General features: G+C 35.1%; 1 protein-coding gene across 1 annotated transcript in view; it reads right to left on the bottom strand.

The window, feature by feature from the left end:
* Positions 1-12,532, bottom strand: part of CNOT2 (CCR4-NOT transcription complex subunit 2) — a 183,157-nt gene that overhangs the window by 28,994 nt on the left and 141,631 nt on the right. Inside the window, 2 exon segments of the mRNA XM_020990249.2 lie at positions 1,309-1,491; positions 2,342-2,489. Of these exon segments, the coding sequence (XP_020845908.2) occupies positions 1,309-1,491; positions 2,342-2,489 (331 nt within the window).

The raw sequence follows: 12,532 nt of genomic DNA, 5'->3' as shown, positions 1-12,532 counted from the left end.
CATTAACTGTCATGGGCTCCATTATCATGTTTAGGCAGATGACTTCCAGATCTGTATCTTAAGACCTATATGTCCTGAACTCTAGCCCTGCTTTAGGAAATGCCTGTTGGACATTTGAACTCAAATTTCCTATACTAAACTCAACATGTCTAAGACAGAACTTACCATCTTTCTTTTCAAACTCTCCCACCTTCTGAAATTCCCTATTATTGTCCAGAAGACCATAAGCCTCATAGTTACCCAAGTTCAAAATGTCAGTGACATCCCTGACTCTTCTCTCTTGTTTACCATACATATCCAATCAGTTGTCAAGTTCCATCATTTCTTTCTTTAGTACATCTCTCATAGATGTATGCTCTCTACTCACATAACTACTAGTTAGTGCAGATTTTCTTGACTGACTATAGCAGCAGCCTTCTAATTGGTATTCTTGCCTCAGTCCACCCTCCACTAATCAATCTATGTCATCCCCCTACTCAATAAACTCTTGGCTCTTTATTATTTCCAAGACCAATCATAAGTTTCTTTTGTTTGTAAGTTAGAGCCCTTTATAATTTGGCCCCTTCCTACCTTTCCAATCTTTTTTACATTCTACTCCTTTCCATCCTCTAGCCAGATTAGCCCACATCTGATCCTCACACAAATACTTCATTCCTCACACAAATACTTCATTTCCTGGCTCCATGCCTTTGCAATGGCTGTTCCTAATGCCCAAAATGTTCTTTATCCCAACATCCGCTCTTAGGATACTGGGCTCCACTCCCTCACTACCTGCTTTAGGAGGCCTTTCCTGGTCACCCTAGCTGCTAGGATCATTTTCACTAAAGTTACTTTCCCTTTATTATATATTTATCTTGTACAGCTGATTTATATATATTGTTTCCCCCCATCAGAATGTAAGCTCCTTGAGGGAAGAGACTTTCTAAAATGTATTTTCTTTTTATTCCCAGCACTTACTATAGTGCCTCACACACAGTACTCATTTAATAATGTTTGTTGATTGAGTGTATATTCATATATTCAACATATACATTTGAATATGATTAAACAATTAAGCAATCTTCTCCACCCCCTAACACTCTTGGAAAAAAAAAATCCTTAACGCCAGGGAGTTTGGGCAAAACTGAGATGGGGGAAAAAAGTGAAATCTTTGATCACAAGTATGAGATGATATACCATTATGAATTCACAGTTAAAGAATTGAGGATATGAACAGAGAGGTCGGCATGAATAGCAATGTAGTCAATAAGCCAAAAGATAAAGAGAAAGACAATTTATATACATGCAAGATGATCTAATTTACCTTACCTGTTCACAGTAAAAGGCTGTCTAGAGGGTTGCTGCTTTGGCATACATATTATGCTTGGCGAGCTTCTGTTAGGGCTACCTAACCCTGAACTGCTCATGCTATTTGTCCTGCTGGCAATTCCAATGCCCTGACCAACCTGGGAGTGGTTGATCATATTCCTAGGATTCATAGGTAATATACCCCTGAAAAAGAAATTGTTTATAAAAGACAGAGTCTTGAAAATCCCTCATTAAATTTCTAAACAAAAATTTGTGTCATAATCTAGATCCCCAGTGTATTTTTCTAAACAACATTTTTCATATTTACTAAACTCTTCATATTCTTTCTCTAGATTCTGATGGAAGAACAGGCAAATCACATTAGGAATTAATGGAAGAAGAAACATAAAATGCCAGAAATAATGGGACAGAATAATATGATATGAAATACCTGAGAACATGACCCTTCTAAAGTTAAAACATGTGTTCTTACTCTCTGTTAACAAATGGCAAACTACAAAAATACAAAGTGCTCTTAGATCCAATTACTCCAGCCTTGTTCAACTTTTTTGGGGGAAGGTACAAATTGAGGAAATGGGAATGAGGGGAAGATATTTGTTAGAATGACTAATGTGTCAAAACAAAATTAAGCAATAAATCTTGTAGCATTATTTTAAAAAATAATACATTCACTCTAATTTCTTAACACTGTGCACACTATTCATTCTTTTTGACCTGAAATCTATAAGGGAGGATATATTTTGCCAATGTTTCACCCTACTACAATATAAATATTTAAATTAAGTGAAAGTATGAGGATAGTGCATCAATTCCCTGCCTCAATGAAAAACACTGAACCAGAAAAAAAAAGTTTCCTTTTTTTTTTAAAATAAAAACAAAGTTATTTACATTACATATCTACAGGTCTGCAGGTATATTAATAGATTATCTTTTTCATAACATAAGATAATAAACACAGATCTAGTGATACCACTATATTTAGACTTATACAGAGACAGATTTTAAAGAAATATTTGAGATCACTAGTAAATACCTGCTTGGAGATGGAGGCGTGTGAAGTGACATTGTTGGTACCCCTGTTGTTGGCGTGACGTGGCTTGGTAACTGAGTGCCTTGTGATAAGCTGCGATTTAACTGAGGGGTATTGTTGCTCATTCCCCTCATTGGAAGGCCTAGTGTACCTATACAGGAGGGAAACATAACCAATTCTGAAAAATCCTAGAACAGAGCATTAAGAAATTGCAAAATTATAGCTTTCTAATGACATAAGTTTAACTTCTCTGAATGACATCTTAAAAGAAATTTTCTACATCAAGATATTCTCTAATCTATAAGATTTTAAACATGGAGATTAGTTACATACATTTTTTATTTTACAACACTCAATTAAGAAGATTAATGTGTCCATGGTTTGGCAATAGACTTATGTGCTTTATTAAAATCCATGGACCAATATTTTGACTTGTTTTATTAAGATTAATGTACAATGTTATACTTTAGAATCCGTTTCTCTCTATTAAGCTCTTTATCTGCCAAGTTAAAGCATCAGTTACTTTGTAAAGAAGTTGATATTATAAATTTTTATATTATATTAAGATATATTACATTTTAATTTTACTTACTTTTACTGGCGTGAGATATGATAAGGTTTAGAGAAAATATTTCCATTTAGAGAATATATTCATAAATAAGAAATCATGCTAGCAAAGGTTAATCAAAAAAGTCTATTCCAAATCTATCATTGTGACTTGTCTACTAAATTTTTTTAAAGGATTTCCATTCATTTCAGACATTTGATACTAGATTAATGTAATATCAGGGAATGAGGTGTTTTAAATTAGCAAATTTCCCAGAAAAGTCTAACATTCATGAACTAAAACACAGTAAGTTGAGCAGTCTTTAATGGTAATTGTCCTAAAGCAGGAGATATAGAAAAATATTTAACCTCTTTTCTTCATAGCTCAGAGAGGCCACCATGCAGCTTTCCTCCATAAAATTAGGCCTTCCAATTTTGAACTATAGAGCTAGAAGAGACCTGAAAGCTAACAGAGTTCAGACACTTCATTGTACAGAAGAAGAAACTACTTCCATGCCTGCTCTTGATGGCACCTTCTCATACAGACCTTTTAATTTGTAGCTTCTAATCTGCTATGAATGGGCATGCAAAGCAGGTCACAAGAATTTAGAGCTGGAAAGGATTTTGGAGATCATCTAATTTTATAAATTATGAGCCCAGAAAACTAAAGTGGGTTGAACAGCATGTGAAAGCCAGAATCCAAACCTAGGTCTCCTAAGATCAAACACTTACTCTTTCTACTATACCCTAAAAATCATGCTATGTTAATTATACCCATGTCTGACTACCGTCTCTGAATTCATAGACAGAAGATTTGTATTATGAACATCAAAAATGCCCTTTTCTATACAGTCTAAATTTATAAATACTTCCAGTACTTAAAAGATCTGTAAATTCATCTGTGATTTCATACATACATACGTGTTGGGGTATGTTCTAGATGGTTCAGGAAATTTGTGCAAAAGGGTGAAGGGAAATAGCATGAATAAAGGAAATTGGCAGATAATCTCCAGTTCTCTCATCTTAACTTTAATAATCACCTTTCTCCTTTCTAAACCAAGCAACATTTCACTGATTCAAGAATCACTAGCCTTTTTTTTTTCAGTGCTGTGAAAAGGTGGCAAGAATTATATGTGAATTAAGAGTCAACACTGCCCTAAATGAGGAATTAATGAATTAAGTACACCACATTAATGCTGTTGTGCACTTTGACCCATATTTTCTTGGTTCTCTTTGAGAGTTACCAGAAGAGTGCTCTCCAGACACCATGAATGTAAAGGTGAGTTAATTTTTCATTCCATGGCATGATGAAGTGCTTTTTCTTAATTCCTGCATCACAACAAACTTTTGCAATACAAACAATGCTGATTTGTTATATCGGAAGCTGGTAAGCTTAAAATTCAGGCTGCAAAACTCCTTGATTTCTATGAACTCAATAACCATAGTTGTCATAATGTATACATGGTGCTTACCAGGCTTTAATTTAGAAATAAAAAACCATGGGGAAGCTGACCCTGTGTTATATACCACCTCTGGGGAGTGCACAATGTCCTGCAGAGCCTGGGGCCATAAGACTATCAGTGAGGCAACTCAAAATTACTCTCTCTTAATCTGCGACACAGCAGAGAAAACTGGATTGGAAAGGAAAAACCCAAATTAGCAACATAAGAAGCGTATCCTTCTCCAAGATTATATTCCTTTCTACTCCAACATAACCTTTCCCTAGGTCACCTCAATTCCTTTATAGTAAAAGGTTCTTAAATTTCTGTGTATGCAGTGATATACCCTTTTGGCAATCTGGCAAAGCCGAGGGACCCCTCCTCATAATAATGTCTACTGTCTACATTAATAACTGAAGGAAATGCTAAATTATAATTAGAAGTTACTGAAAATGAAGATGTGATTTTTTTTTCCAGTCTAAGTTCGTAACCTCTCACCCTTTACCTCTGCCTGTCTCCCCTGAAATCTATACATGGACACTGTAGACTCTAGATTAAGAACCCCTGCTGTATACACCATTCTATACTAAAAATGTAGTTTTAGTTGTAGGTGTCCCAATGAGATTTATTTCTTATCCTCCCTTGCCTGGAAGTGGAATCACAGAATATTACAGGCCAAAGGTACCTAAAAGAAAGATCATCTAGTTCAGCTTTCATTTTATAGATGAAGTAACTGACACAGGTTTAGGGACTTGTCACAATTAGAGGCAGAACAAAAATTAAAACCAAAGTTTCTTGACTTAAAATTTAGTGCTCTTTCCACTACACCACAGATAACACAAAATACAGAGTGGTGTGGATGCAAAACTATGACCCCATTTCTCTTTTAAAGCCCAATTCAAATACTACCACTCCTCTCCAAAATAATACTTCTCCCTGAAGCCTTCCCTAATCCCTAGAATAAATAACAATTTCCTAAGTCAGCAAAGAGCGATCTGCTGACACCTTTCTCTAGGTCATAAAGTTTAACTTATATTTTTTCTGTTCTTTCCCTTGTCCCCATGCTCATTTTTCCTCCTTTTCGTCTTCTTATTTGTTTCCCTGCTCTCTCACCTGTTTTATTATTCTCCTTTCTCTTCTTCCTTTCTCCATCTTTTTCACTGTAGCCAAATCTATGCCTTTAAAAGGCCTGCTATATCTACCCTCCCTACTTCTACAATATTAACCTACAGTTGCTTAATTATTTTCATTTTGACCATTCTCGCAAATACATTTCATGGTTTACTATAAAAAATAACATCAGAAAAATTAAGAACTTGAGAAATCTCAAACCAAGAATTTCTCAAGCAAGTCTTTTAAGAAAGGAAGATCTAAACACGACAAAACATTTAGTCAACTATAAGTTGGCACACTTTCTTCAGTTTATTATTTGTCAAAGAAGATGGTGTGAATAAAGGAAACGTACAGATAATCTGAAATATTCTTATTTTAACATTCCATATTCTCCGTATTCCCTCCACAGAACAATTAACATTTAAATGATGTCAGCTTCAGTCTTGGGAAGAGGCTAACTAGTTTGAGAGAAAGAAAAATGTCAGAAAATCTGAAACAGGAAAATAGGAGTGGGATAATTCCAGATAAAATAATCAGCCTTCAGATATTTAATAATGTACCAATTAATCTCAAAGCTCTACATGAGATCTGTTATTAGGAAACAAATTGTTTTTACTCATTTACTGAACTCTTCTAGCTGATCCATCTCATACAACTACAACCGCTGTTCTGGACCTCTCACCTTGCTTCCTGGCATCCTTGCCTCAATTCTCACAATACCAGGCCATCCTAAACACTGTAACAAAGTAATTTTCTTAAAGGCAGATCTGATCTTGTCACTCCACAGCTAAATCAACTCCAGTGGCTACCTGAGAAATGTCTCTTAGATGAAATACAAATTCCTCTTCAGCTTGTAATGCTCCCCTAAACATGGCCCCAACCAATTTTTACCCCTTTCACTACCCATCACTCCCCTTTTCACACTGTGATACAGGCAAGCTGGCCTTCTTTCTGTTCCTCACATAGAACTCTATCTTCCACTTTGCAAGGGTCTTTCTTCACAGTAGGAATTCACTCATAGGAGGGAATCCCTCCCACCTCATAAGAGTACCTCTTCTCCTTCAAGCCACAGCTCAAGAACCATCTTCTGCATGAAATCTTTTTCCTGATGTCCCCAACTGTAATTTATCCTGCTGTGCCTGACACACAGTAGGTGCTTAATAAATCCTTTCTTGTTACTTTGTATTTAACTATTTCTCTGTTATTCTATACTGACCTATTATTGTCTTCCTTCATTAGAATGTAAGCTCCCTGCAAGTAGGGATTTTACTTTTTAAAATTTGTATCCCTAGTGCTTACCACAGTTCCTGACACATAGTAGGCATGTAAGAAATGCTTATTGATTGACTTATTAAACTTCGGTTTCAAATAAATACTAAGTCAAATGGTTTTATTTACTTAATGAGAAAAGATCATTGCAAACCTTTTATTTTCTAGTATATTCATACCAAACAATAGTCAAATAAACAAAGTCAGCACATAATGTCTTGGAGTATGATGACTAAACAGGTAAAAATAGAAGTATTTTGCCACTGGAAAACTACTATAATAAAAATCAATTCAACAATCATTTATTATGTAACTACTATGAATGCAGCCAAAATGGAGGTTACAGTATAATTTCTATATTATTAGAAGGATATGAGATGAAAACTATAACGCACAAAAGTATATAATCAGAAAGATATAGAATCTGATGGCTCTTCTGCAATATCAGTCCTTCTTGATTTTGGGGGGGCAACTGATGCTACTGAACACCCTTGCCTTCTAGATACTCTCTCCTATCTGGGTTTTCATGATGGCAGCTTTCTTGGTTATCCTCCCACCTGTCTTTCAAAGCTTCTCTCTCTCTGTCTCACCTTATTAGCAAACTATCAGTCTGGTTAACATCTTGTTGTAGATGACTCCTAAATATTATAAAAGAGTATAAGGAATATCTGCCGCTGTCAGTCAGCATCAGCTGAGAGCTAAAGAAATTATAGAGTTCCTCTCCCTAAATCATGTAGCTATGTAGTTAGGGGGAATCTTATCTTTTTTTTTTTTTTTTTTTTTTTTTGCTTTTTGGTGAAGCAACTGGTGATTTGCCCAGGGTCACACAGTGGGAATCTTTAAATATAAAGACAAAGTAGCAAGACCCCACTGCTATGGAGTACATAAAAATTTCTGAGTAATGTAGATAGATACTCTATATAACCCATCTTGCTTAATGGGTCAGAAAAAGATGAATATCACAATATTATAACTTGCAAGAAAACACTGAGTAGCAAGAAAGAAAGGGACTGGAACAGGAGAAGAATGACTTATGAACATCTGAAGGATGTGAGAATTTTATAAAGTAAAAAAAGGAGAAACAAAGGAGGATGCTGAAGTTGGTAACACTGAGAAAAGGAAGTTGAGTATGCCAACTCCATGGCAGTTCCACAGCTGGGAAGAGGGAAGAAGAAGATACTCATAAAAGCACCTATTGCAAAGGGTAAGGACTGAGGATTTTTCTTCCAGAAAGTACGGACAGCAGGAGGAAGTTTGCAGTGACATTCAAAGAGTGATGTTTCTTTCTACAACAGTCAAGTATTTGTTATTTATGTTTAAAGTTCAGCACAGATCTCTACCTACAATGCTAAAAGGGCATAAAAAACCATCTCTCCATTCTCTAGTGTACAAAGACACCTTTCTTTCTTTCTTCTTTCTTTCTTTCTTTCTTTCTTTCTTTCTTTCTTTCTTTCTTTCTTTCTTTCTTTCTTTCTTTCTTTCTTTTTTTTAAGAAGGCATCCTATTAGAAAACAAAACAAACCCAAAAAAGGATTTGCAAAGAGAAGGAAATTCTGACCTGTGTCACTAGGCTAAAAACTGACAGAGGAGAAAATAAGAAGACTACAGATCATATGATGCTATGTAAAAGATGTATAGCTCTTGTTAAAGAAAATAGACCCTCCAAGAAGGAAGCTTGTTATATAAGAAATATTGATATAGATCCAAAATAACCACTAGGAAAGAGATTATCTTGATGGCTGAGAGGGAATCAGATAACTACAGTGCTCTGCAGATTAACTGGGACAAAGAAATATAAGTAAATTTATTTACATATAATAAGCCTTACAACTTTTTACATCTTTAAAAAAATGTTAAATATGTAATATGTCCTTTTTTTTGCTGCAGTCATTTGTTTTATACAATTTGGAACTGAATTCACAATACACTGACACATTCTTTAGTTCATCATGAGACCACATATCACACTGGAGAAAGTGAACCTTTGAAAAACAATCCATTTTACCAAGTCTGCCCTTGATCATAGTCAAGCAGTTTTCAACAAGGTTTAAATAAAACAGTCAATGCACGTTTATCTCCATCTCCTGGACAAATTTCTGGGCATGTTGCAATATTCTATGTCCACTGGGGATTTCTATAATTATTGAATGATTCTGCTTTTCAATACATCAATATATTTATCAGCATTGGCACTACCTCAAAAAACACAAGACTCAGATGGGGGTCCACTAAAAACGTAAAAATTTCCCAAACTTTTTTTTTGGTAGCTGTTTTACAAACTGACAAAGATGTTCAGATCTTATGGGATCACCTAAACTTCTGGCAACAGTTTTGGTACAACCTTGAATGAAAAAGTAAGCTTTATCAGTTTCATTGTAAAAATACCTTTTTTCCAATCTTCAGTATTCTAGATTTTGCATATTCTTGCTCATGCCAAACATTTTTTTCTTCATACCAAATGCTGTTGTTTTTTTAAATAAATGTGTGTTCTCACTGTTCTTTCAACTTTAAGAAAACTACTCCATAAGTTCTTGCACTGTTTTTTGTTTCTAAATGTGTTCCATGTGACTGGCTCTTTTTCACACAGGCTTGAATGATCCTTGAAATGTCTGACTTCCCCACACCAACAATTGCTTCAATATCTCTAACAATCACTGAAGTGTGCTCTTTAAGAACTACACCTTCTGCAGGTGTTCTTGGAGTAATACCCATTCTTTTAAACTACAGAATTACAAACATAACAAGAGAGCCATATTTTTATGGCATAAAATTAAAATCAAATACTCATCTGACAGAGAACTAAAGGTGGAGAACCAGCTCAATTCATTTTCAACTGATCTGATACTGTGAGTTAGCCTAGTATCAGCAGAAGTATACACTCATGACCACTAATGTCACAAAGTGAAATCATAACATAATCACTGTTTATCCCAAGTAATTCCCACATGACTGTATTTGTTAATTTCACTATAATAACACAGAGGTTTCCTATCTTCCCTGTGTATGTCTGCAGAATAGGTAAGGAGGTACTAAGAGAGCACCTAGCAGTCCCTAAAAAGTTCTAGTCACAAAGCTCAGATGAACTGAATTTCTTACTACTAAAAAAACTAGTAAATGGGATGATGGGTCACTGTGAATAGTTTTTGAAAGATCATAGTAAAAAAAAAATAGGAGGTACCACTGGAACAAATAGGGTAAATTCGTCCAAAAAGGAAAAAGTCAGTAAACTATAGGCAAGTGGCCCTGATTTTGATTCCTAGAAAAATCTAGACTACATTATTAAAATGAAGGCAAATGAATACCCAGGAAGGGAAGTAATCACAAAAAGCCAACATGGTATTCATCAAGAACAGTTCATATCAGACTAACATTATTCCCCCTTCCTCCCCCTTTTTCTAGACAGTTTTCAGACTGGCAGATGAGAAAACTATCATAGGAAACAGCTTACCTAAATTTGAGGAAAGCAAATGACAGTCTCACAGAAGATACAAATGTAGGTAAGAGACCTTAAATTAGATGGATTCAGAAGAGGCTACACGGGTGACATCTAAGAGGAGTTATTATCAGTTTATTGTCAGATTAAAGACTTTCCCATAGGAAGGTCTTGCAGAACTATATTTTACTCTTTGCTTTTAAACACTTTTTTAGTATGTTTACCAAACTGACAAATGATAAACATAGGAAGATAGCTAATATGTTGGATGAAAGAATTAGGATCCAAAAAAGAATCAGACTTTATTTGTTGGGCCTACATAGCCGAACTAGGAACAACAGGTACAAATAAGAGGTAGGCAAAGTTAAGCTCCGTGCATGGAAATGTTTAACAGTAAGAGCTATCCAAAAGTGGAATGGGCTACCTCAGAAGGCAGTGGCTTCCTCCCACTTACAGCTCTTCTCTGACTGCTGAGGGGATTCTTATTATCCAGATCCTGTCCAACACTGAAATTCTATAATTTTGTAAAGAGGCACTAACTATACATCTCTGGCTATGCAATAAGAGCAGAGTTATACTTTCAATTAAAAATCAATAGTTCTAAGTTAAATATTAATAAATGTCTCAATAAAATGATCCAAATCATAAGTGAACACTTTTAAAAACAATGTAACAACATTTTGACAAAAGAAAAGATTTATAAGTAAATCAAAAGTAACATAGTATAACGTTTTATTACTTAATGAACTCTTTGGAAAGTCTGACCTGTTCCCTTTCACCACTGTTGCTGTCATCATCCCATGGACTTCATCTGATGATGATGATGAGGATCTCTGACTTGCCCCTTAGATATATTATTACAATTTCCAGAGGTTAACATTTATTCCAGTGTCTTTCATTTTTAAATGAACTTTCATGGTAAACGAAGATCCCTAACTTATAATTTCCCCCTTCGGTCTCTATGATTATCTTTCACATGGATAAAAGTGATATGGACAACACTTGAGTTCTCTAGTATAATGGTCATTTCTAACAATAAGTTACACATTTTGTTCATGATTTCCACAAATCTCACCCTACAGTTTCTTCAAAATTCTCTGCTGGATGCTACTTTGTTCCAGTTATTTATAGCTAGTTTGTTCAATCTATTTCTACTTGAGAAGATAATATGGGAATTAGAGCTTCTTTGTTTTCCTCATTAAGGACAAAAGCAAAAAGTTTTAAGTTCTCTAGAATTCTTTTTATCCCTGAATGTATCTTTTAAAAGTATCACAGGATCAAATGGTGTCACTGATTTTGTAACTGGCTCCCTCTATTCTTATAAATGGCTTTAGAGCCATGCTCTAAAGTGCTCCTCCAGTTCTTTTTGGTTTGCCTAACCTGTATTTTGACAAGAACTATCACAAGTCCTCCTCATTTGAACAATTCATTTCATTTCTTCTCTTTTATCATCTGGGGGAGGAGGCAACTTCCAAATAGACTTCTGTCATTAAGGGGCAAGAGAAGGGGGTGACAACTCCTGAAACAAGGGTACTGGAAAGAGTAAAGGGTCTTCAGCAGGAGGATAAGAATAACTCCTATAAAAGAGAGGTAAGGGACATTAGCAAAGTTGAGGGAATAAAGAGGCAGGGCAATCCAAAACAAAAGGAGATGCAGCATGGCTGCAGAAAGTAGTACCTGACTTGAAATTTAAGAGACCTGGGTTTGAATCTCATCTCCAGTGTTCACTGGCTGCATGATTATGCATAGCTTAACCTCCTGTCACTGGCGTTTCTTCAACTACAAAATAGGAACAGATTTGCACAACCTAACTCACAGGGTGCTGGAAGGAAAGCACCCTGCAAACTTTAAAGCATCATATAACTATACTGTTGATAAAGTGAATTAACCAACAATCAGCTTAGGCTGGAGGATAAGAACTTACATGAGAATTGCTCTCTGGCTTGGTGGTAATGACTCTCTATTTCTATGAGGAAAAGGGGTTAGGGAAGTAGCAAGATAAGACAGAAGCTACATTTTAAAAGGAGGAAGAAAAAAATTGTTCTGGTATTCTAACTCTAGCTTTTCTAGGATGTCTTTTTTTTTTCCTGTAAAAACATATCCAAAATGTGTCAGTGAAAAACAGGGTCTACTATTCAGAATTATGTTTCATAGATAATACTATTATACATCCTGATGATGTGAGAACCACAATGCGTTTTCAAGAACTCTCTTTTTCAATTTTCTTTTTTGTTGTGGACAACAGAAATATTTCATTGTACAAAGAACAAGAGAAAGAATTATATGAGAAAACGAACTATTTACATACAATTTATATTGTAAAATGTGTATAATTTAACAAAGTAACAAAATTTCTCTATTTGTGTTCCTTTTGAACTATTATTTTTCTTTTGT

Source organism: Phascolarctos cinereus, unplaced genomic scaffold (genome assembly GCF_003287225.1).
Source record: "Phascolarctos cinereus isolate Bilbo 61053 unplaced genomic scaffold, phaCin_HiC Scaffold_1;HRSCAF=81, whole genome shotgun sequence".
Taxonomy (NCBI): Eukaryota; Metazoa; Chordata; class Mammalia; order Diprotodontia; family Phascolarctidae; genus Phascolarctos; species Phascolarctos cinereus.
Note: the sequence above shows the minus strand (reverse complement) of the source record. Positions and strands in the feature narration are given on the sequence as shown.